Here is a 26,580-nt window from a genome sequence, read left to right as displayed (position 1 = left end):
CATAGTCCCCAGTCCGTTGATATTGTCTCCTATAAACATTCCTAAGTCTAATCAAGTGTTTAGTATCTACGTCAATATCAGTTACCTTAAAATTAACAGGAACCTCCCGAACGTTGGCAGCCTCTGCTTGGTTGATAGCCTGCTGGATCACCTCCAGCGAACGATCAATATCAGCAGAAGTTTCCGGGTGTTGATCATAGTCGATGTTGCTGTCGACCACTTGCTGAAACTGCTGCCAGTCAACGTTGTGGTAATCTTTCCGGGTTGGTTGCCGCTGCGGAGTAACGGAAGCTCCAACCTCCACAACCACCGGATAGTGATCAGAACTCAACTCTTCAAACACCTCAGGATGAGCCACGTTCTCAGCCATATTGGTAATGAAGAAGTCGATGATTGAGTGATTCCCAGACCGAGCCACCCTCGTTGGACGATCCGGACTCACAACGTTGTAGTATCCGTTTTGCAGATCGTTGTGCAGAATCACTCCGTTCCGATTCCTCCTGCTGTTGCCCCAAACTTCATGCTTCGCGTTGAGGTCACCAGCGATGATGTACTTTGCGCTCCGCCGTGTCAGCTTCTGGATATCGCCCTTCAGTTTTGCTGCTGAACCATCTCTGGAATTCACCTGACGTGGGCAGTATGCAGCAATGAAGAGTACTGGGCCAACAGAAGTGGGAATTTCCACCCCAACGGCCTCGATGATGTCCAGCTTGAAGTGTGGCAGCCGGCGTGGCTTGAGATCACGATGAACAGCGACAAGCACACCTCCTCCTCCAGAGGTGGTCCTATCGAGCTGCGTCGCGATCTTGTAGTTTTGCAGATAAACTTTTTCACCGGGCTTCAGATGAGTTTCCGTGATGGCAGCTACGTCGATCTCCTTCTCGCGAAGAAAATCCACCAGCTCTAAGTTCTTCCTCCTAATGGAGCAAGCGTTCCAATTCAGCAGCTTGAGGGACCTACGATCCATACTGGATGACGAACGAGGTCAGCACTTCAATCTGCTGGGTCTTGGTTTTGCATCCACGCAGTGCAGCGGACATCTGTTTGAAAATATTGAGGAGTTCGGTTGAGGTGTAAAGATCATTACCATTTTCCTCAACTGCTGGTTCTTGGGTTGGTCTTGGCTCCTGGCTGAAGCCCGGTGGTGGCGGTCTCGGCTCCTGGCTGGAACCCGGCCGTGGATGATTCATCTCAGCTCTCTTCCTGGGATCCAACGGCAACGGTGCCAAGTTCGGGACCTGGCGTCGCGGTTGAAGAGGTGGAAAATTTTGCTCCACCAGGGCTGGAGGAGTTCTACGACGCTGAGGCTGATTCTTCGTCGATGCTTGCTGCCGAATTTTCACGAACTCAGCTCTCTTGGGGCACTTTCGGTCGGTTGACGAGTGCTCACCGTTGCAGTTGAGGCACTTCACCAGCGAATCTTGGATGCACTGGGATGTGATGTGCGCATCGGTACCACATTTGGCGCAACGACGCTTCAGGTGGCAGTTCTTACCTCCGTGCCCGAAGCCCAGGCAGTTGAAGCATTGTGTGACGTCACGGTGCACTGGTCGGTATCGCTCCCACGACACGATAATGTTGAAAACCGCTCGGATTGCCTTCAGCTCAGGAAGCGTCGTCGATCCCTTAGCCAAATGCAGCAGGTAGAGCTGGTCACGGTACTTGATGTCTTTGTTGCGTCGGCTCATTTTGTGCACGGCCAACACATCCAGTTTCAAAACTTTTAGCTCGGCAGCTAATTCCTCCACTGGCATGTCGTACAGACCTCTGACGACGATTTTGTACGGCTTATCCATGACGACATCATGGGTAAAGTACTCCGCCTCGTTTTCGGTCAAGTAATCCTTGACCAGTTGATAGTGCTGCCTGGATTGCACCAGCACCTTAAATCCGTCCTGACACAGACGAATGTTGCCTTGGACTTTCCCAGACTTGATGAGTTCAACCAGCCCCGCTCGAAAGTCGATCGTTGCTGCTGATTGCCGCACATAAAAAGGAGGCAGTTTCTCCTTTCGCTGTTTCACTTCATTCTCCTTTGCTTCCGCTACCTGGTCCTCGTCAGGCAGTCCAGCAAACTTGTTGTTCTTCAATAGCTGCTCCTCGTGCGACGAAGAGTTCTCCTCCTCCTCATCCATCGGTACAGTACCGTCGCTCTTTTTCGTCTTTTTGCTGTTCGATGTCACTTCCAAAAGCACCTTCCTTTTGGAAATTCCCGGTTTTTGGCCATCAGTTGAGGCCTCAACCTTCCTTTTGGAAATTCCCACTTTTTTGCCTGCTTGAGCCGCAGGTAGGGCAATATTGCCGGCGTTTTGCGCCGGGACGCGACGAGTCATGTTGATTCAGACAACCTTCACCAACGAATGCTCGGATAACAATGATAGCCAGACAAGTGATTTAATACTCTGTAACTTTTCCCCTCCCACTAGGGACCATCCAAAAACCACGTGGACACTTTTTTTGAAATCTCAGGCCACCCCCACCCCTTCCTCCCTAGTGGACAATTTTCATGCAAAACAAATTATTTTTGTATAGAGCGTGGACAATCGGTGACCACCTCCTAAAGTGTCCACGTGGTTTATGGATGGTCCCCTATAATCCCTGGTGGTATAATATCTATAATTATAATAATGATAATAATAATCATAATAATAATAATAATAATAATAATAATAATGATAAAACATTTGAAGTTTTTGTCCTCCAAATACCAAATGTTATTATTCAAATAACAATAAATATTACTGAAAATTTATATTTTAATTTTCTAAACATTTACTTTTAGTTGTTGAATATTTTAAATACATTGAATAACCTTTGTTTTGCATTTTTATTTCAGATTTTTCAAAATTTCAGGTAATCGAAATAAGATATAAACTGAAAAAAAATCATTCATTCATTGATATTTTGCTATTTTTGCATTTAAATGTAATAATCGCAAAAATGTAAAAAACAGCATTTTAATATAATTCGAGCTTTATTTTTTTTAAATTTGAAGCTTAGTTATTACGAACGAAAAATGAGAAATTCCAATCACTATCCATCATTATTATAAATAAAATCATCTTTCAGCTGCAGTGCGATATCACGTACAGTACAGTAGCGATAAAAATTCACAAACTGGACACTGCTACCATATCTGCAACATTATAAACCCTGGACCCTTTCGCCACTTTACTATTTTGTACGAATTTCTGCTTGTAGTTATTTTTCCGCTGTTGTTTCATCTCAAGAGCAACAACACGGGTAGCTCACACGTTACATCATCAACAACGGATGCTGCTGCCTCCGCGCTGGTTCCGCCGGCTTCTGGCGAAGGGATTTCTGCTACATTTTTTATGATAATGCCCTTTATTCTTCATTTGCATATTAATACAATTTTCATGTCACCACCATAAAACGCCACTGCCAGAGCCACTCTCCCGAGCCTGAGCAGCAACAGTATGACCGAAAAACACACACACACACAGAGGCCACTCTGGAGAACTCTACGCCGGGACCGCCACCACCACCACCACCGCACCGGGAGGACTCATAAATTTCCAAATAAAACATGTTTTCCCCGGGCTATGACAAAATTATGAACTCACCCTTAATGTTTATCTTTTGCTTGATGCTTGGCCCCACAACCCGGAGTTCTCTAGCTCCCCGCGGTAACATCTGATGGGTTTCACGCGATGAGGCGGCGTCCTCTCGTGGGGAAAGGTCGGATGTGGTGTCCTCTCGCGTGTGTCTTGTCCCTCCCTGGCCTGTTGTGGTCTAGTGGAATTTTCGTGTTTTCTGTGCTAAGAGTAATCTCTCCAAGGGCACCGGCGCCGAGATTATCCTTACCGACAGCCTTGGGTGGAACCAAGTGGTTCTACCTTTTAAGGTCAACTGTCTGTGCATAAATGCAAAATCTTGTTCACAAATTTAGGCTACGCTGTAATGTTTAATTTAAAATGTAGAAATAGATCCTTAAACATTCTTTTTTCAGCTATCAGAATCCTAAATATATCATAAATAAAAGATTCTTTGCATTGCAATTCTTCATATGAATCTTCTGTCGTGTTAACAATAATAATTTCAACGTGTTTTGATTCGAATTTTCGTACTTGAACATATTTTTCCTTCTAAGTTGATTCGAATTTTGACTTCATGTGTTTCCAAGACTTCACATCGAAGCAATTACTTTGATCCTTTTTCTGTTCAATGATGCTATTTTTAAACCAACAAAAAAAATCACCCCAAAGAATGAAACCCACGAACCCATTACGAAATTAACGGTAACCCAGTATTTATAGCGAGGATGCCAACTGTCAAACGTGGAAAAGAACAGCCTCGCCAAAGAGACAAGGAAGAAAAGATCTTTGTCAACGTCGACGGATGGCAGCAGCCCACCACCACCACCACATTTGGTGAGGGTGAGAAATTCATTTGCCGGGTGCGAGTTGTGACACACGAAAAATTCCCTCCATCAAATGTCATTCCATCAACGAGGATGAAATGGTTGTTGTTTGTACTTCCGTTTCCCTCCCACGACCACTAGGGGTGTCCTTGATGCATCGACACCAACAATGTCTGTCTATTTTGACGGCGTTGTGATTGCGTGACACAATTGTTATTTATGCTAATTTAACATTAATTATTCATGAAATTTAGTTTGCACATTTAAAACTTTATCAACAACAATAAATTTCCAAAACAATTATTTTTTTCTGAGAATTTTAATAATTGAGACAAAGGATCACAAATTTGACAGCTTGCTGAAGTAGAATATGATGATAAGACATCGTGTTGCTTCTTCCTTTCTCATTCCTTACTCTATCCCTCCCTCTCCCCCACTTAAGGGGTGTACCGCATAAATTATTCATCACTAATGGGGCGAAACGGCATCAAATAAAAATAAAACAACGCGAGGATGCTTCCTGCGACACCACCGTGGAACCACCGCGCAGCGTTTCACGGTGTGTTTTCTAATAATAAAATGCACACACACACACACACAATGTTTGCGTGCGCACAATGCCAAACGCTCTGGCTTCGGCTGATGCGCTGGAAGAAATGGTTAGGTATGCAAATGTCAGCGCAAAGTGTCTCTAATTTGCATGGAACAAGGTGCAGGAGAAATTGGGCTAAACGATATGGATGGTTCTTGGAGAAGTTGCTGAAGTTGAAGATCTTATAAGTAAGAACAACATTTAGTACTCTTACATGATTGATAGAGTTAGGAAATTTCCGTGAAATCCCGTACTCCAAATTTAAACAATTGGCTTAGTTTTGACAAAGAACTTTGTCCTAAGGGCACTGTCTACGGGTGTCAATCCAAAATTTCGCAAAGCGAAAGTGTAACGATTTTCTGTCGTTTTTCAAATGCTTATATCTTCCCCCCCATTCAAACAATCTTTATGTTTTACATACCAAACGAAAGGGAAAGTCTTAAAGTACAAGTTGACTACCTCACAAAGTTGATAAAACTTTGTTAAAGTACTTAAAAGTTAAGATGAAAATAAAAAATGAATGCAAGAAAAATCCCGGCTGCTGATTGGCTGAAAGCACGTAGCAAATGTTGCTTCCTCTCCTGCTTTCGCAAAACTCTCACGCGAGAGTTTGGAACCACTGTTGCCACATTTCATGCGAACTATATAAGCTAGCACTTAGCCTCAGAAAATTTCAGTGCCTATCTCGGTTTCGTCAAAGACGGATCCACGGTGGTAATTTTATTGCTCACACACACACGCACACATTGAACGACACAGTATGTGTACCAAATTGGGAGGAATTCTGTTCTAATGAAGATTGTAAGGAAGGTGACCGGAAAACTAGAATGATTTGGGGCAATGGGGTTGGGACCACATTGGTAGAACATTGGCCACACCCGGAGTGGCCATGGCCCTGGGGAAGGTTCTTCCGGGGGGACATTTACCGAACCATACGACTTGGGGTAATATTGGTATCAAAATTGCCCCAAGTCGTATGGTTCGATTAATGTCCCCCTGGTAGAACCTTTCCCAGGGCACTGGCGACTCCGAGTTTGGCCAATATCCTATAAATGTGGTCCCAACCCCATTGCCTCAAATCATTCTAGTTTTCCGGTGACCATCCTTACAATCTTCATTAACACAGAATTCCTCCCAAGTTGGTGTACAAACTGTGTCTTCCAATGTGTGCGTGTGTGTGTATGAGCACAATTACCACCGTGGATCCGTCTTCGATGAAACCACGGTTGGCACTGAAATTTTCTGAGGCTAAGTGCTAGCTTATATAGTTCGCATGAAATGTGGCAACATGGTGCAAATTTTGCTTCCTCTCCTGCTTTCGCGAAACTCTCACGCGAGAGTTTGGCATCACTGTTGCCACATTTCATGCGAACTATATAAGCTAGCACTTAGCCTCAGAAAATTTCAGTGCCAACCGTGGTTTCATCGAAGACGGATCCACGGTGGTAATTGTATTGCTCATACACACACACGCACACATTGGAAGACACAGTTTGTACACCAAATTGGGAGGAATTCTATTCTTATGAAGATTGTTAGGAAGGTCCCCGGAAAACCAGAATGATTTGGGGCAATGGAGTTGGGACCACATTGGTAGAATATTGGCCACACCCGGAGTGGCCAGTGCCCTGGGGAAGGTTCTTCCGGGGGGACATTTACCGAACCATACGACTTGGGACAATATGGGTATCAAAATTCATGTTTTTGAAACTGGTAATGGAAATGGACATTTTGAACGGATTGGCCACACCCGGAGTGGCCAGTGCACTGGGAAGGTTCTACTGGGGACATTAATCGAACCATACGACTTGGGGCAATTTTGATACCCATATTACCCCAAGTCGTATAGTTCGGTAAATGTCCCCCGGAAGAACCTTGCCCAGGGCAATGGCCACTCTGGGTGTGGCCAATCCGGTCAAAATGGCCATTTTAATTGAAAAAAACGAAGTTGACTTTATAGCTGTCGGCCACCATTGCTAGTACCAACCACTAGTGTCTTCCTTATAACTACAAGGACTTCGCCGCCCTGGGCTCCTAAGTGTTTGAGTACGGCACGGAGAGACGGCGCCGGATACCCATATTTACACTTAGAATTTTAGAGCGCCCGCCGCGGGATTCGAACCAGCAACCTCTGGATTGTGGGTCCAGTGCGCGGTCCGATTGATCCACATGGGCGGGACATTTTGATTGCCAGTTTCAAAAACCAATATGAATTTTGATACCCATATTGCCCCAAGTTGTCAAAAAAAATCAAAATCAAATCAAATTATTCGATCTACAGCTTTGCCTTGGCGTTCTCGATTACGAGTTTCCTACTCGAAACTAAGTGTTCGAAGGCTTGATTGTTGAGGCAATTGCAAACCTCTTTTTACACCTAAACTTCCATCCACCCCGGGATTCGAACTGACGACCTTTGGATTGTGAGTCCAACTGCCTGCCAGCGACTCCACCGAGGCAGGACCGGGGGGATGGCAACCCTATTCCGACCAAAGCAAACTGACAACAGTCGACATTAGTACGGTTGTCAAATGAGAGCCCACAACAAAAGCACTAGCTGTCAAATGGTAGCCCATAACAAATCATTGTTTGGTTTTTGATTTTCAAATTTCCCGCAATTCAAACGATAAATACTTGAAAAACACGTGAATTGTGTTGCTGATGGCAAATTCTATCATATCCTTGGAGATTCCATCCCAATATTGGCTGAAAATTCATGTCGAAAAAAGTGATTTTTCTGTTTACCTTTTTTTGCTTTTTTTCTTTTGGTCGATCAAACAGTGCGCCCGTACACTGTGAATCGGCATTACACATTTTTTAGTTTGGTTTTACACATTTGTATGGGACTTTTGAGTTTAACCAGGATAACACACTTCGTGTTACCAAAGTAATATAAATAATACTGATTCTGAGTGTTTGTTATCTGAACTTCCAAGATGGCGGCTTCTTTGCTACCCCCCTGGGCAGGACCCAGGGAGAAGACTCCTACACCTGGACTGAGCTAACGACCTAACCTTTTTTAGGTTAGTCCGGGGCCAACATTTACTTCTCGTCCGACGGAAGGCGTGATCAGACAAATCTCGTCTCGAAAAATGTCACCGGGACCGTCTGGGATCGAACCCAGGCCGACTGGGTGAGAGGCAATCACGCTTACCCCTACACCACGGTCCCGGCTTAAGTTGTATGGTTCGATTAATGTCTCCCGGTAGAACCTTCTCCAGGGCACTGGCCACTCTGGGTGTGGCCAATCCGGTCAAAATGGCCATTTTCATTACCAGTTTCAAAAACCATGAATTTTGATACCCATATTGCCCCAAGTCGTATGGTTCGGTAAATGTCCCCCCGGAAGAACCTTCCCCAGGGCCATGGCCACTCCGGGTGTGGCCAATGTTCTACCAATGTGGTCCCAACCCCATTGCCCCAAATTATTCTGGTTTTCCGGTGACCTTCCTAACAATCTTCATTAGAACAAAATTCCTCCCAATTTGGTGCACATACTGTGTCGTTCAATGTGTGCGTGTGTGTGTGAGCAATAAAATTACTACCGTCGATCCGTCTTTGACGAAACCGCGATAGGCACTGAAATTTTCTGAGGCTAAGTGCTAGCTTATATAGTTCGCATGAAATGTGGCAACAGTGATGCCAAACTCTCGCGTGAGAGTTTCGCGAAAGCAGGAGAGGAAGCAAAATTTGCACCATGTTGCCACATTTCATGCGAACTATATAAGCTAGCACTTAGCCTCAGAAAATTTCAGTGCCAACCGTGGTTTCATCGAAGACGGATCCACGGTGGTAATTGTATTGCTCATACAAACACACGCACACATTGGAAGACACAGTTTGTACACCAACTTGGGAGGAATTCTGTGTTAATGAAGATTGTAAGGATGGTCACCGGAAAACTAGAATGATTTGAGGCAATGGGGTTGGGACCACATTTATAGGATATTGGCCAAACTCGGAGTGGCCAGTGCCCTGGGAAAGGTTCTTCCGAGGGGACATTAATCGAATCATACGACTTGGGGCAATATGGGTATCAACATTCATGGTTTTTGAACTGGTAATGAAAATGGCCATTTCGACCGGATTGGCCACACCCGGAGTGGCCAGTGCCCTGGGAAAGGTTCTACCGTGGGGACATTAATCGAACCAGAGAGTAATCGAACTATACTACTTAGGGCAATATGGGTATCAAAATTCATGGTTTTTGAAACTGGTAATGAAAATGGCCATTTTGACCGGATTGGCCACACCTGGAGTGGCCAGTGTCCAAGGGAAGGTTCTACCGGGAGGACATTAATCGAACCATCCGACTTGGGGCAATATGGGTATCAAAATTCATGGTTTTTGATACTGGACATGAAAATAACCATTTTGATTGTGGTGACCACAACCTAGAGTGGCCGGTTCCAAGGCATTTTCCGAACCATACTTGTTTTGGCAATATTTTCGTGTTTTGGCAATTTATTTCCACAGAGGTGCCAAAGATTGGAAACATTTAATTAGAAAAAATTATTCAGGATTAAATAAATAGGGGAACAGCATCTAATTCCAGCGTGCCTCTAATGTTGGCAGGTCAGATTTTTGACATTCAAGTAAAGCTAATTAAAAGAGTTTTCAACTGAAATCGAGTGATAAATAGCTCAATAAGAAGTGAGCAAGCAAGTTTCTATCAAAGGTTTTGCAAAATTAGTTGTTTAAATAGTGAAATCAGCAAATTGGATGGAGTTAGGAGCGAGTGCTTAACCTGCCAAACATACGAGAATTTCCCCTAGGCAATGATTTAAAAATAAAATGCAATAGAATAATTTTTTAGAAGTTTTGTACAAAGTTCTTTGTCATATTGGTCATGTAGAACATAACCACCTGCACCTTTTTTAACTTAAGAGCGTAGTTTAAACTATTTGAACACACAGACATTTTTAAATAATTTTACATATTGTTTACTTAAGAAAAATGAATGAGGAATTATAATGCTGATTTTTCAAATCATCACAAAAAGCGAAGGGTAGGTTTTAATTCTTTTATCAAAATTATTTATTTTTTTAAAGAATTATTTAAAATTTTGTGTACATGTTTGATCTCGGCGATTGTCGTATTATTTAAGAGTTAAAAACATATCTAATATTTTCTAGATAATACAATTTTATTTATTGTTTAGATTTGTCTGATGTTTTTTTTTGTTATGAGTAAGTTAGTTTTTAGTTGTCGAATAATAGCAAACGTTTTTAGAAGTAATAGGGACCCAGGAGTGTTTTCGAATATGCCAATAGTGCCAATAATGTATAAAGGAAAGTTATAAATATGGTTCTTTTCAATGAATTCAGTTACGATTTAATCATACTAATTCAATTAAACGTTAATTAGTAGACTTTTTTTTTTTTTTGGAACAATGATCTACCTTTTGATTTATTTTTTGAATCTGCAAAACTATCGTACAAGATTATTTTTTTTTCTTAACTTATTTTTATTAGGTTTTTTTTAGGTGCTGTGACCAGGTTGGGACCGAGGATCAGTAAAACAATATATAATAACAACAACAAAAAAAACTTCTTAAATTCCATACTTGGAGATCATGTAACTGACGAGGGTTACTTGGTCCAAGCGGGTCTTGCAGGTCTTGAACCTGCCGATGTACTCGGAGAAAATCCCCCACAGCTCAGCCGAACTGTAGAGTACCTCCCCGGCTTCCTTCTCCGTGGCTCCACCGTCTCGGGGGCCACCTTGGCTGCTTCCTGCGAGACGAGGGCGATCCTTGGATTTTCCGTCCGGAACTGCGCCCGGCAGCGGAGGGAACTCCGCCGGCGTAAACGCCGGAACTGCAGGACTCTGCTTCTCCGCCTTCCTTACCGGCGGTTTCGGTTTCGACGCCTGCTGGCGCCTCCGGATGAAGTCCGCACGCTTAGGGCAGCTGCGGTCCGTGGCTTCGTGGGCTCCAGAGCAGTTGGCACACCGCTTCGGCTCGGCTTCTTGGACTTTGCACTCGTCCGTCTTGTGGGGACCCCCACAGTTGTTGCACCTGCCTTTCAGGTGACAGTTCCTGGTTCCATGGCCCAGATGCAAGCAGTTCCTGCACTGGGTCACGTTCGGCCGCTTGTTTCGGTAGGCCTCCCACCGAATGATAGTGCTTGCCACAACTTTCATTGCAGAGAGCTTCTTCAGATTGGTGTATCCATTGGGGAAGACCACAATGTACGGAGTTTCGTCCACGGTGGACTTTTCCTTCCGCTTGATGATATGCACCTCCAGCGCATCCAGCTTGAGATCCCTCTTCAGAAGGTACTTGACCTCGTCCGGTTTCAGTTCATCAGGAAAACCACGAAGAACCACCCGATGATTTCGTTCGCTCCGCCGATCGTGGGTGTAGAATTCCACTTTCTTCTTCTTGAGTAGCTCTTGCAACTTGTCAAAATCTTTGACAGAGAAGCAGGTCACCTTGGTTCCAAATCGGGTTAGTTTATAAATCGGTTTGAAACCTAATTTACAACTTTCCACTATCGCCACTAGCTTGTAAAAATCCGTGGTGTTCTTCACCACCAAAGGTGGTTGCTTTTGTTTACCTGCCGACTGGCCGGGTGGTGGAACCGCCGGGGCGTCCCCTCCTCCTGCTGGGCTGGTATTGTTGTTGTTTTTGTTATCCGCTAGCGGGCTGAACTTGTTGTTGTTGAGCAGGGTCTTCTCAACTTTTTCTCCTTCGATGCCGATACCAGTGACCTCGCTGGACTTCTTCCGCTTCCGATTCCCGCGGACGGGACGAAAATCTTCCTCCTCGGAGGATTCCTCCACCTCCATCTGTCAAAAACTTCCAAGCACGCGAGATGACAACACGAGCAAAACACGTCTTAACTTGTCGCTGGCTGGCGACTGAGCGTTCGTACAAGATTTTTGTGAAGTAAAAAACTAGGTAGCTAATATATAATTTCACTGTATCGGAATTTTTGCAATATGATAAATAGCGACTCAAAACAACAATTTAAAGTTTTTTTTTTCTTTTTTAAGGTCAACTGTAAATATTCATTGAAAAAATAGTAATCAGGAAAACCTGAATGTTCACATTTGACGGACCTTAACTTTCCAAAGATTGTCATTTTTTTTTCCAAATAAAAATTTAATATTGAGGTTGTAGCGAAACAAAAAATTACTTATTAACATCAAAAAAGGAAATTACCTTGATACAGCGTAATTAAATCAATAAGAATTTAAAAAAAAACTAGATTATTAGGAGAGCTTTGCTTGAAAAAGGATATGGAAATTTTACTTATCTTGAAAAGGCCTTTCTCTCTTATAAAAAAATAAATAGAAAACAATATTTAAAAAAACATTAGACTTCCTCCCTGGGGTCTAACTGTTAAGTATGCTTCAAGGCAAATTTTGGGGTCCACATTATTTTAAGTTCTCTCAATTATAGTTATTGGAATTTTTGATAAATTGAAATTCACACTTTCTGAATAAGAAGAAAAGAGAAGCATTGGTTCATTCGAACTTAAACATCTTACATAGAACATCCAATGTTCTAAACAATTTCAAATTTTCAAATGTTTTCCGATGGTAAAATCACATGGAAAAGCGTGCACATCATCATTGTGAGCAAAAGCATGTAATATTTTATGAGAAAACGAAACACAAAAAGCATGTACCGAAGAAAAAATCAGGCCTGCCCACCCCAAAAATAACTACAATCCGGCGAGAATCATATTCAGATTACCAAGTCCGCGCCCCAACTCTCTCACATTGTGAATTATTTTATGTGTCGGTTGTTCTAAATACTTAGTTAAAGTTTTGTTTGCGGAAAAAATATTTTCTTTGAAACTTAGACTTGATTGAAATTGATGATTGACAATCGACTGCTCTGCTGTACAATGCATTTTCCCATGCCTTTTTGCATTTAAATATTAATATTCTGGTTAATTATTTGATTTTTTTTTCATTTGTGAAACCTGAACATTTAATATCTACTAATGTTGCCAAATCAAACCAATCCATAGTTGTTTACTTGTTTTTTTTTCTACCTCTGGGGGACAGTTAAAGACATATATTTTATAAGAAATTTTAATCTTTTTTTAGAAAGCAACGATAATAATCTGAACCAATGAATACTGTTACTTTCTGATTAAAAATTAAAACTTTTGAAGACATTTTAAGCATTAATATTGACATTGCTGACTCTTTCGTTTAAATGAAGTTTTAAAAATTTAATTCAAGAGCCACCAAAAATGCAGCCCACCCGTCAATTTACTTGTCTGCAGGTGGTGAAAGGTCAGCTTGAAATTTAAAAGAAGGCCTTTTCTTCAGAACGGCCTGCGAGGTAAGTGAAGCTTCACAGATGCTCGCCCTTACCACGCTGGCAAGACCTACTTCTAATTTTGCACCAGAAAAGGGACCCCCCATCAGTGAAGATGTCGTTGTCGGTTGCATCTTGAAGATGGTTTCCTCCCTCCTTCGTGGAAAAAGGGGGAGATCATTTTTACAATAGCCACGACCCGCGACAAAAGAAAAACAAAAATGAATTATTTCATGGGGAAAATGTAATTTATTCCGCAAACAGGCTTCATTTTGTCTTTTCCTGCGAGAAGCATAAGTTGTATGCGGGAAAGGGTCCCCGGGACAAAAAAATTGGGGCGAAAAGCCTCCAGGGATCCTCGGGAAATGTGCTCGGAGTATAATTAGCCCTTGTTGAAGAAGAAGAAAGTTTGGAGAAGGGGGTGATATATATAGCGTTAAGGACATCGCAGTCAACTAGGCTATGGCTATTATGTTGTGAGAAAGAAAGGTGAAATTAGACACTTGGCTCCAATTTGATACGGAGGGTGGGGAAGGTTCGTCCTGACATAGATATTGGATGACGTGAAGGGATAGAAAAGGGGGATTCCAGGAGTTGTGAATGACGCTTCTTTCGGAGTGTGTGTGAGTGTTGTGATTTTCGTAGCTGTCACTCAAAATCTAATGTTGAGTGGCATGTTAAACTTTTGAACAAGTGTATAGAAAAAATGTTGAAGATTTAACTACATTTGATTGAAATTTTAGTATTCAAGGTTGAAAAAGGAGTTGTTACAAAACGAAGAACCATTAGCTACCTCAATCTTCTAGGAATTCCCCCCCAAAAACTCACCTAACCAATCACGAAACCTTTTCCACCCATCAACCTTATCAGCACGAGACAGAACCAACTCCCCGGGTCCCATCGCAGACCCATTTCCTTATTTCCCAAAGTGCAAATAATTATGCGAATGGTTTTATGGTGATGGCATCCATCCATATCACACTGGGTGGGAAGGGGGAGGGGGTTTGGAGATGTCAACCTCCCAAAAGGGAAACCCAGCAAGAAATCCGTTCCATTTCCCAGAGTACACTGACTGTCACCAGTGCACACCACATGTACAAACAGTCCTTCCCTTTTCCCCAACCTACAACTACGCTTTTGTATGGCATAAATAGAACACCCAGAATGGATCATAAACCCAAATTGATGAATCATTTATTCGCCACTACCCTACTCCCAAACCAATCTCATCTCATTTTTCCTCTCGCATTGTCTATGCCTGTGTGAGTGTGTGATTTTAGTGTGTTTGCGTAAATACTGCTACAGCTGCTTCAAAGCGATGGGGGGGGAGCCATGTGTGACAAGTATTTGCCACCCTCTTAAATCTCTTAAAAGCGGAAAAAGATTTATTCACATGGGTGTTCATTTAATCGCTGTTGGAAGTTGAGGAAAATGTCTGAAGTGGCGGTGGTTGTGGTGCTGGGATAGCGATGGTACTTGGGTTTGGTTGGAGGAATGTTACTCAACAGCACTCATGAATATTAGATATTTTTAGCCTAATAAATTGGATTTGTAAACATATAGAAGTTTTGTCAAAAAATAATGGAATTTTCGGATTATCTTCAACTTGAAATGAAATAGCTGATCATTTTTGAAAATTTAAAGGCATTTTTTTTAAGAAGAGATTAGCTTATTACACCGACCAACAAAATTTCTACGCATGCTCAACTCGAGGGGAAGCACAAACTTTGCAGTCCTCAAAGTCTCCCTCATTATCAAGTGAAAGGTATTAACTTGAGACAGAGTCTATAAACTTTCAGAAACGATTGAAAGGGGTTACAGGTATATCAGATGATGGAACCGGACATAGTTTCAACTTCAATCATTTAAACTCGTTGGAAATGTTTTTCGATTCCTATCCAACGATGTATTACATAATCGAATGGAACAGTTTTGACATAAATAGGATAAATATAAAGTTCATTTTAAGAACAGGATTACAGCCTTCCATCAGTGAGGAAACAAAAAGTTATGTTTCATAATATGCTATCAATGGAATTTTTGACTTTATTTGATTTGAATTTTGGTACGATGTTTAACTTTTCTGACCTCATAAGTAGCTCAAACATTTATTTAATGCCACAGTTATATACGAGCAATTCTTTCAGATTTCGGTCATTCGGATTTTTTGTATTCTTTGATCAGGCTGAAACTTTTTTGGTGCCTTCGGTATGCCCGAAGAAGCCATTTTGCAACATTAGTTTGTCAATATAATTGTCCATACAAATTTGGCAGCTGTCCATACAAAAATGATACATGAAAATTCATAAATCTGTATCTTTTGAAGGAATTTTTTAATCGATTTGGAGCCTTCGGCAAAGTTGTATGTATTAGTGAGGACTTCTCTGAAAATAAATAATACACGGTAAAAAATGGTGACATTTAATTTAACTTTTTGTTACTAAAACTTGATTTAAAAAAAATCACTATTTTTATATTTTTTTTTATTTTTTGATGTGTCTTAGGGAACATCAAATGCTATCTTTTCAGATATTTTCAGGTTGTGCAAAAAATCTTTGACCGAGCTATAATTTTTTTGAATCTATACTGATTTTTAAAAAAATCGAAATATTGGTCGCAAAAATATGTAAACTTCATTTTTCGATGTAAAATCGAATTTGCAATCAAAATGCGATTTTTTTTAAATAAGTGCACATGTTTGCCCACTTTTGAAAAAAAAATATTTTTGAAATGCTGACCCTTAGTTGCTGAGATATTGACATGCAAAGGTTTAAAAACAGGAAAATTGATGTTTTCTAAGTCTCACCCAAACAACCCACCATTTTCTAACGTCGATATCTCAGCAACTAATGGTCTGATTCACAATGTTAAAAAAGAGCAATTCCAGCTCAAATCAGGAATTTCTCTGGTACTATTGTACAGTCATCCCACATATTCGGAACACCCACAAATTCGGAACACTTTTGTGATAATTTATCAATAACATGGCAAATGTAGCTTTTCTGACGACCCTACTATTTTTAGGACCTTCATTTGGACATTCTCTTGCTATTTCACTAGTAAAATTAGTATTTTTTGAACAAAAAACCTCATTTCAAGACTATTTTATCCAGAGCAGCAAAACACTGCCTCCAAATTGCCTGTTCCATAATTGTGGGTTGTTATTGTGCCTCCCACAATTGTGGAACACCTGAATTTAACTGATATTCAAAAAAAAAGGTAATCAGACCACTTATAAAACATAACTTAGCTTGAGTTTCGTTGGTTTCAGTGCGAGAAGTCATTATTTTGTAAAAATTATGTACTCACGGAGAGAACCAAAGTTTGTTTACATCCGTAAGAAAAAAGTGTTCCAAATTTGTGGATTTCAAGGGTCAATGTTTTTCTTCAAAAACTTGATATAAAAGTTAAAATTTGCTGTCGTTCGATACATTATTCGAAAGATCGCAAGAAAAGCTTTCAAATGAAGGTAAAAGCGAATCATTAAGTTCAATTATCGATTTGCTATGATTTTTTGAGCGTTGGCCGATCTGTAAACCGTTCCGAATATGTGGGATGACTGTACCCGACCCTCTCCGATTTCAATGAAAATTTGTAGACATGTTATACTAGGCCTATATCAGCCATTTTGTGTATATGGAGCCAATTGGATCTGGTGCGTTTCGCCAAATGTCGTTTCGCCGACGGTCATTTCGCCGAATGTCGTTTCGCCGAATGGTACGTTTCGCCAAAGGTTATTTCGCCGAATGGACGTTTCGCCGAATTGAATAAAATTATTATTTTTTGTATAATTTATGCTATTTGTTCGCTGCAGTGCCATCTTGTAATTCACTCATGCAAACTTTAGAAGTGACAAGATAATAATATAATAATTTAAAAAAGTAAAGAACGTCTCAAAGAATTCAAAAACTCACAGAAATAATACAAATAATTTGCTTAAAAAATGAAGAATGCAAAAACTATCAGAAATTTTTCTAAATGCTATGCTAAAAATCAAAAAAACTGCTCATGTTTGAAACATTGCAAAACCTAACAAAAATTATAGAAATAATATGCTTAAAAACTAAATATACATAAACTCACCGAAATAATTGAAAAATATGCCAAAAATATAGAATGCAAGAACTAACAGCAATTTTGCAAAATGTTGTGCTGAAAACCAAAAGAACTGCTCATGTTTGAAAGAATGCGAAAACTCCCAAAAATTATATAAATAATTTACTTGAAAAACAAAGAATGCAAAAACAAACAGAAATAATTTAGATCATAAGCAGCCAATTAAAAGAACTGCTCATGTTTGAAATAATGCAAAAACTCACAGAAATAATTACAAAAAATATGCTTAAATACAAAGAATGCAAAAACTAACAAAAATATCCAAAATGTTATACTTAAAAATCAATAGAACTGCTCATGTTTGAAAGAATGCAAAAACTCACAAAAAAATATACAAATAATTTGCTTAAAAAACAAAGAATGCAAAAACAAACAGAAATAATCAAAATTATAAGCAGAAAATAAAAAAAAACTGTTCATGTTTGAAAGAATGCAAAAACTCTCAGAAATAATTTAAAAAATATTCTCTGTAAACAAAGAATGCAAAACTACCGGCATTTTTCAAAATGTTATGCTGAAAATCAAAAGAAAGGAGCGGCTGTGGCTTACTGGTCACGGTTTTCGCTTTGTAAGCGAATAGTTCTGGGTTCGATTCCCATCTGCTCCCAACGAGAAAGTATAGGAAATATAAATCTTGAAACTCTGAACATGAACGAAAAATCAAAAGTCGCTCGAGTCGGGGTTCGATCCCCCGTCCTTTGGATTGGTAAGAAAGATAGATCTAAAAATACATGGAAACAACTCAATTTGTAAGAAGCGACCGCGTGGTCCCGTTTGGTTGGTTGCACACACACACACACACACACACACACACACACACACACACACACACACACACACATGCTGAAAATCAAAAGAACTCCTTATGTTGAAAAGAATACAAAAACTTACAAAAATTATTCTAATATTATGCTTAAAAAACAAAAAAAGTAAAAACTAACAGAAATTTATCAAAATTATAAGCAGAAAATTTAAAGAACTGCTCATGGTTAACAGAACGCAAAAACTCACAGAAATAATTTTAATGATTTATTAAAATAAGAATGCAAAAACTCACAGAAATGATTTAAAATTGTTTGCTGTAATTAAATGAAAGAATGCAAAAACATGCAACAAAATTTTCAACTAGATTATTTTCTAAGCGATTGTTTATGCATGTTATAATGCATAAACTTATAAAAATAACATACTAAGAAACAAAAAATATTTTTTAAAAAAAGATGGCAAAATCACCTTTTAGGGACATTATACTTTTTCAAAATATTTGTGTCCATTTTATATATTTATTTTACAATAATTTGTCAATTCGGCGAAACGTCCCATTCGGCGAAACGTCCCATTAGGCGAAACGACATTCGGCGAAATGACCTTCGGCGAAATGATCGTCGGCGAAACGACATTCGGCGAAATGTCCCGCACCCAGCCGATTGTACTCAAAATTAACATTTGAGAAGGCAGTAAGTTATCAAAATATTTTTGTATTTTGCAATTTAAAAATTACTGTGTCTCGAAGCCGTTGCATCGTATCAAAAAGTGGTCAAAGACAAACTTGTAGGAAATTGGACTTTCTGAAAAAGGAAATTGGTCTTTCTGAAAAAATACACTATAATAAAAATACACGACACTTCCATGAGATTTTTTGATTTTTAAGTTTAAAAGTGATATTTTAACGTGATGCCACTATTTTTTTCGTCAAAATGTTTGAGGAAATAACCTAAGATGTTACAAAAAGACTGATGAAAAATGCGGGATGGTATGTTTTTCCTAAAAAATACAAAAATCATTTAATAAAACTGTTTTTTTGAAAAGTGGTCTAAACGTCAAAATTTTTAAAAACCGATATTGGGAATCGATTTGCCAGACAATTTCATATAAAATTCTCTCTGATGACCATTGTCCTATGTCCAATCCTTGGGAAGAAACAGTTAGTTAAAAAAATAAAATGTCGATAAAAAAGGGTTTTTGGTGTTTTTTTAGCAATTTCTATATGACAGAATTAATTTTTCAGTCACGAAAATATTTTCAAAAGGCAAATTTATGGGAAATTGGACGAGCTTTCCGATAAAAATATTTACGAGACTGAAAAATCTATTTTTGACACTTTAATTTTTTAAACCGCTGTATCTTTCCAAGTATTGGACATAGGACTATGGTCATTATGAAACTATTTATGTAAAATTGTCGGGCAAATCGATTCCCAATATCGCTTTTTCAAAATTTTGACGTTTAGACCACTTAAAAAAAACAATTTAGTAAATGATTTTTGTTTTTTTTTAGGAGCGACATACCATCCTTCATTTTCGTAAGTCTTTTTGTAACATCTTAGGCTATTTCCTCAAAAAATTTTAACGAAAATAAATCGTGAAATCACTTTAAAATTTGACTTTTAAACTTAAAAATTAAAAAAAAAAATAGATTTGGCGTGTATTTTTATTTCAGAGTATTATTATCAGAAAGCCCGTCCAATTTCTTACAAGTTAATCTTTGATCACTTTTTGATACGATGCAACGGCTTCGAGATACAGTTATTTTTAAAATAAAAAAATATAAAATTAAAAATCTTTCAATTTTCAATATTTGTTGGCAAATGGGTAATTTTGAGAAATCATCCAACCAACATTCCGGGCACGTATCCCACGAGCTCACTCCTCCATCACCAACAAGGACGACGACGTCACTCGCAGTTGACATCCTTCATTTGCATGTCTCAACCAACCAACCAACAGCTCTGGCGGCTGCATCTCATTGCACATCTCTCTTGATGTCACCCTCAAACCCAACCAAGCAACGGCGACCGCAGGCAACAGCAACGAAAACAAGCGGGGTTTTAAATATTCATATTGCCTTGCTGGTTGACGGTTTCCAAACATTGCACATGACTCACCCACTACTTCATCCTTGAGTTCTCAGTCGGGCGGAGATATCGATCGTCGCCCTGACCTTCGCAACCGCAGCCAATTCTTCCACGCAACACGTTTCTGCGCACACTTTACGTCACGTTGGCATTGTCCTCTCCCCCATCTTTAGACAAGGACTCATTGTCCTTCTGGGAAGTCTTGGTCCATTTCATCATCCCTTCTTGCTACAGATTAGTCCCTTTTGGGGTTGTCCCTGCTTGATTTGTCCGCTGGTTGCTCGAAAGATTCGATAAAGCACGATGACATTACGGTTGGAGAACATTCGCTGATTACGTAACGCGAAGCTTTAATGCTTTGTCTACTACTTCTGTTTACCCTTTTTTAGGCATTGTAGTTATCTACTTTTCTTGTAACTCGTTTGTCAACCTTGAATCACACTTTACATTCAACCTGTTACGTTTTCTAAGAATACTCCCATAACCTTCTCAGGGACCACATCGGGCTTTGTTGAAGAAATATGTGCGGCTTCGCAATCACGACCTTAGAGCGTGGGATGTTTGTCCGGAGGCCCGGCTCTTGGCTGTGGGTGCAAAGCGCAACAGGACTTCCCGGCCGCTGGCTCGGTGGGTGGTAGGTTCAACGCAAACGCATCCTGGCGATGACATCCGGACGGGAAATGCGACCCATCGTGCTGTTTGGTACAGGACGACGGTGGTGAGTTGAGAGATTCGTGCTTACTATTAGTGGAATTCAGGTCAAAGAAGTTGGGGTTCTTAAGAAGTAATAAATTTACAAAATTTGTTTTAAACTTAATGAACTTTTGAAAAACAAAAAAAAAATGTTGTAATTGTTGCTATATATTCGAATTTCTACGAACCCAAACCCCTACTACAAACAAACTGAACAATCGCTCCACCCGGAGATCCAGTAAACCGAAATACTAATCCAGAATACCACGCTGCAACTGTCCACCCAGTCAGTGTGTCTGCCATTGATAGGATCAAAACTCACCGTTGACTGGCGCGCCGGGTGATAACAGTTGCATCAGTTAGCAGTCGTCGTCGTCCGCTAGCTTTGGACGACCACATCGCAAAGATCCCAGCTTCCCCCGGTCCGCTGGTGTACCCGGTGTGTGCCAGATTTTCGTCATTCGATGCTGCGTGAAATCCTTTTACGACGAGTCACCTAAACCGAACCGCTGCTGCTGCTGGACGGTTGACGGCAAGATTTAACAGCTCTCCACAATACAGTGCAGCGAGCTGCAGTTGGAGAAATCAAATCAAAAAGCGAATGCATCGAGCTCAGTCGCTGGAGTCCCTTTGGAGCGCATCGAATCGAAAATGAGATAAGATTTATAGCCTAATCGGTTCGGCTCCAGGAATGTGGACAGTCGTCCCTCCCTTGTTGGAGCTGGACATTCTGCATCTAGTTCGGTGTGCATCAGCAGAAATCGTGATGAGATCTCCAAGAGGATTCCTTCCCAAAAAGGGATTTACGGTGAAGTGATGTTTACCCTTCTTCGTCTCTTTGGCTACGGAAGCCGATTGTGAGCAGCTTGGACTGTTTTGTGCTTTGTTGACGTGTGGACGGTTCGAAAATCGTTCATACTCCTGCCCGGCATAGCATCCACGGGTTGTCTCGGAGAAGCTGGTTGTTGAGCTCGCATGAGTTATTAGAGTATTCAAATTCATTGGCAGTTGACGGACGAAGCCAACAGCCAGCCATCACTCTGTCGTGCACGATTTAAGTCGTATTGGATGAGAGAGTCGTTTGACGAGCTTATGTGGATGCGTGATAATGAATGTACCGATTTGAGTGATGTTTGCATGATTCTTGTGGTCTTTTTATCTATTTTTGTTTCCATATTTCGGCTTTACTGAAGAATTTGATTTGTGATGCAATTACTTTTTGACAAATTGAGAAATCAGAGTTTTGAGGTCCAAGCAAATTTGTGATTGAGTTGAAACCAAAATCATCGCAATTGATTGCTTTGAACTGTTTGCACTTAAAAAATATGTTATAAAGAAGTCAAGGTTGATAATTACAAAAAAAACCAAACCAAACCAAACCAACAGGATTTTTTAACCCCAACACCGCTTTTAGACGAGATTCAATTAAAAAATCGCAAAAAATCCAAAAAAATTTCAACCAATTTTTAATTTTTAAAAAGCATTGGAAAGAAGAACTCTTAAAATTTTAGAAAATTTATGGGTTGGAAGTTCTACTTGTTTTATATGGCTTTGTTAATGTTTTTTTTAAACTGTCATTTTTTAAGGGTCTACTTTGGCTCAACTTTGGCTGTGTTTTTTACTAACATTTCCTTTGTTTTAAGTAAAAAGGAGTATTAAGTATTGTTTCAAGTGTTCCAGACTATGCTTCTACGATTTTTTACAATTTTAATGATAATGGTGCCTTTTTATAGCAGAAATTGTGAAAAATAAGCAAAAAATTGAAAAAGTGAATGCAAAAATACGAAAAAATCAAATAGGCAAAACGTAATGACAGGAGCTGACTAGACTAGGCCAAATACTACCAAAAACAAACATAAACTAAACAAGATAAATTCAAATTAAAATACTAAAAATTAAACAAGAAAATCATAACACAAGTGAAGTAAAGCTTTTCCTAGAACAAAAGTGTGTGTGTGTGTGTGTGTGTGTGTGTGTGTGTGTGTGTGTGTGTGTGTGTGTGTGTGTGTGTGTGTGTGTGTGTGGTCCAATCCAATACCCGCTAACCGGTAGCGAAATTATGGGAAAGTATAGTTTGTATCAGACTTTGTATATGCCGAATGCTGATACAACATATCTCAGTCCCGGGTATTAGGTGGTGATAGCCCTCGCGCTGGGCAGTGCGTGGCCGAATGGTTACGCTGTCCACTTTGTAAGCGGATGATTCTGGGTTCGATTCCCATCTGCTGCAACCTTCCATCGGAAGAGGAAGTAAAATGTCGGTCCCGGCCTTGGTTGTTAGGCCGTTAAGTCATTCCAGGTGTAGGAGTCGTCTCCATGCCATAAGTACAAACAACACACCAAACCAAGCCTACTCCGGTGGAATCGCTGGTGGCGGTTGGACTCACAATCCAAAGGTCGTCAGTTCAAACACTGGGGTGGAAGGTTCCTTGGAGTAAAAGAGGTTTGGGTGCTCTCCCCATTCAAGCCTTTGGACTCCTAGGTTCGAGCAGAAACTTGCAATAGAGACCACAAAAGACCCGGGGATCGTTAATGTGGATGGTTTGATTTTTTTTTTTTTTGAGCCCTCGCGCTGCTTCCAACGACCCGATTCAGAATGACAGAGCTCCTTGCGGTCCAATTCCGAGGTCGCTGGGCATTGTTCGGCTCTGCCTAAATATTGAAGCAAGCATCTGAAGGAAACTCGATCTATATTTAGGCTTCCAATCCCGTCAGGCAAATCAGGGATCAGCGCTTATTTAATATGAGAAGATAACATGTTTCAACACTACGGATCAAATTCACTACTGGAGTGTAATCCTTCTGATGGCCGACCGCTTAGCGTCCCAGACCACCAATCCAGAGGTGTGAGTTCGAATCCCACCTGATTCATTTTCGTTTTTGTTCATATTCAAAGTTCAAATTCAGCATTCCAAATTTCAAAGGTACCGGCCGGGATTTGATCCTTCAACCTTCTGCTTATGAGGCAGAAGCCGTAACCATTAAGCCACGGAGCCGGTTAGCTTTTCCTAGAACAAAAGTTGCTCAAAATTACCTCCTAAACAAAAGCAAAATAAAAAAATCAAAAAAAGTTTGGACCGCTGAGGTTTAATATTCAAAAATTTGATTTGGGAAGCGGTAAAATTTCTTTAGCTTCAATATGAACTGGAAAACTTTCAAAAATCTATTCCCAGGAAAAAAAAAGCATCGAAATAATACAAAATAACATAAGTGCCACAATAATCCCAGAGACTACAGAAGATTTAACACAGAAAGCTGGAGATCACTCGTTATTTTTTTTTTATATTTTTCTTTTTAATCATAATGTCAAATTTCCAATTGTTTGTCCTTGCGTTGAGGATTTTGTAATATCTTTTTTTTTTACTTAAAAATCAACTCATATTTTTAATGTAGATTAAATAATTTTTGTTTATTCCTCGAAATCACAAACACTTGTTATTATCTGCTTAAAATTTAAATAATTTTATTTAATTTTCAGTGTAGCTGCTTTTTTCAGAACTCTCCATTTCCTAGAAATTTTCTGAAGACGCCCTAATCTATCAGAAATATACTGTTCTGATTAAAAAATGTTCAGCTACAAAAAAAACATTCAAAAAATTACCAGTAAAATAATTGAAGTTTTGCCACGCGACTGTGTTTCAAATGTAGGTGGCGCCAAAATGAAGTTATTTGCCTAAAATCGTATGCCTTTCTGCCGGATTGAAGAACAAAATCGCTTATTTTTCATGATTCCCTGCATCAATCTTAATGAAACTGGTTGCAAAAGACGAGACCATTTTTTTTGCTTTAAAATAAAGAACATCAATTTATGGGCGTGCAAAAATTTGTGAACTTTTTCTTTAAAAAACATGTTTTGGAACACGAAAAACATGAGTTTCCCCGTATTTATCAATGAAATAACCAGTTATATGGTTGATAACAAAAAAAAAAAATTTCTCGTCTTTTGCAACCAGTTTCATTATGATTGATGCAGGAAATCATGAGAAATAAGCGATTATGTTCTTCAATCCAGCAGAAAGGAATGCGATTTTTGGCAAGTAACCTCATTTTGGCGCCACCTACATTTGAAACACAGTCGCGCTGCAAAACCTCAATTGTTTTTTAAATTGGCTAATTATACATCAATTCATGAATATACATTTTTAAAGTTAATCTGCAGCACAAAATAAAAAAATGCTTTGTCTGAAATTTTACAGTTGTCTAAATAAATTACTGTCGAAACTAAATTTTATTTTTCGGGAAAAAAATAAAGGTGGGGGACAAAACTTTGACAATTTTCACTAGTAAAAATTTAATATTTCAAGATCAACAATGTTGTTCTAATGTTTCTGAAGTTTGATGAAAATTGCTATTTTGCCTACAAGAATTCATTTATTTTTTGTGGAAGTATTATTGCACAGGTTTGTGAATGGAAGTCGCTGTCTTGAGTAAGAATGTTCTGATCAAAATTGTGAATAATAAATAGGACTCTTCAAGTGAAAAACTGGTACCGTGAACCGAAGTTACACTGATAGCCGGAGTGACTTTTATAAATTTTGATTTTTTCGTAAAATGAAGAACACAGATTAAATACTTACCGGAAGGCATGGAAACAAACTAACATTGGCAGTTAAATGTTTAACTAGCTCAGGAAGAAGCTTTCAATTTGGCTATGGTTATGAGAACAATGGAAAAAGGATAATTATGATACTCTTAAAGTGTCACGTTTTTCTCAAGTGAATTTCATACATTAACTATGAAAAAAATAAATGCAACGGTATAAACTACACCATGAATGTGATATTTTACAAAATTTGATGAAAATTTGACCAGTGGCTAAAATTTTGAGCTATCACCAAAAAATGCTTTTTTCGACCGTTTTGCAAAAATTGCGTATATCTCGAGTATATTAAGAGCTACAAATTTGGTGAAAGCGACAGAATCTCATGAAATTTTCTTCTTTTCAACTTTGCCGAAGACATCAAGGCCCTACAACGTCATTCAACAAAGTTAGATTTTGGTTGACACCTTGGAAGGTTGTCACCCTGCAACTTCGAAAGACAGCCCTTATCAAGTACAACAACTCTTCGGAAGACACCATTTGGCTAGGACGTCAAATAAAGAAGTTATTAATTTATTCCACTTAATTTTGCCATTCCGAACACTGTGCATTCCCAGATGATTGAAAATTTTCATATTTAAGCAAAAGGGGTTTGGTTAAAACCATCACAAGTTATCACGATTTTACGAAAAAAAAAGTTGATACCAGCTTCGATTTCAATGAAACGTTGTAGACATGTTATCCAACGCATATGTAAGCCATTTTTGTGTATATGGAGCCAGTTTCACTCGATAATAACATTTGAGAAGGGCGTAAGTGTTTTAAATATTTTTGTATTTCATAATATTAATAAAATATATATCGAAGCCGTTACATCGTATTAAAAAGTGGTCAAAGAAAAACTTGTAGGAAATTAGACAGAATTTCTGAAAAATACACTAAAAAAAAAACACGCCTTCTATGAGATTTTAATTTTTTTTATTTAAAAGTTAAATTTCAAGGTGAGCCCACGATTTTTTTTTCAATCATTTTTTGTTGTGAAAATAGCCGATGATGTTACAAAAAGACTCAAGAAAAATGCAGGATGGTGCAACTCACCTAAAAAAACAAATTTTATTTGCTG

The 26,580-nt window shown here is 39.4% G+C and overlaps 1 protein-coding gene across 1 annotated transcript in view; it reads left to right on the top strand.

Annotated features, from left to right (window-relative positions):
- The window catches only part of LOC119766451, a 60,705-nt gene that overhangs the window by 32,900 nt on the left and 1,225 nt on the right, over nucleotides 1-26,580 (top strand). The window contains exon 2 of the mRNA XM_038251008.1: nucleotides 20,718-20,942. Within this exon, the coding sequence (XP_038106936.1) occupies nucleotides 20,718-20,942 (225 nt within the window). The remainder of the gene's footprint in view (nucleotides 1-20,717; nucleotides 20,943-26,580) is intronic.

This window comes from Culex quinquefasciatus, chromosome 2 (genome assembly GCF_015732765.1).
Source record: "Culex quinquefasciatus strain JHB chromosome 2, VPISU_Cqui_1.0_pri_paternal, whole genome shotgun sequence".
In the NCBI taxonomy this organism is placed as follows: domain Eukaryota; kingdom Metazoa; phylum Arthropoda; class Insecta; order Diptera; family Culicidae; genus Culex; species Culex quinquefasciatus.
The sequence above is the reverse complement of the archived record's forward strand: the minus strand, read 5'-3'. Positions and strand labels throughout refer to the sequence as shown.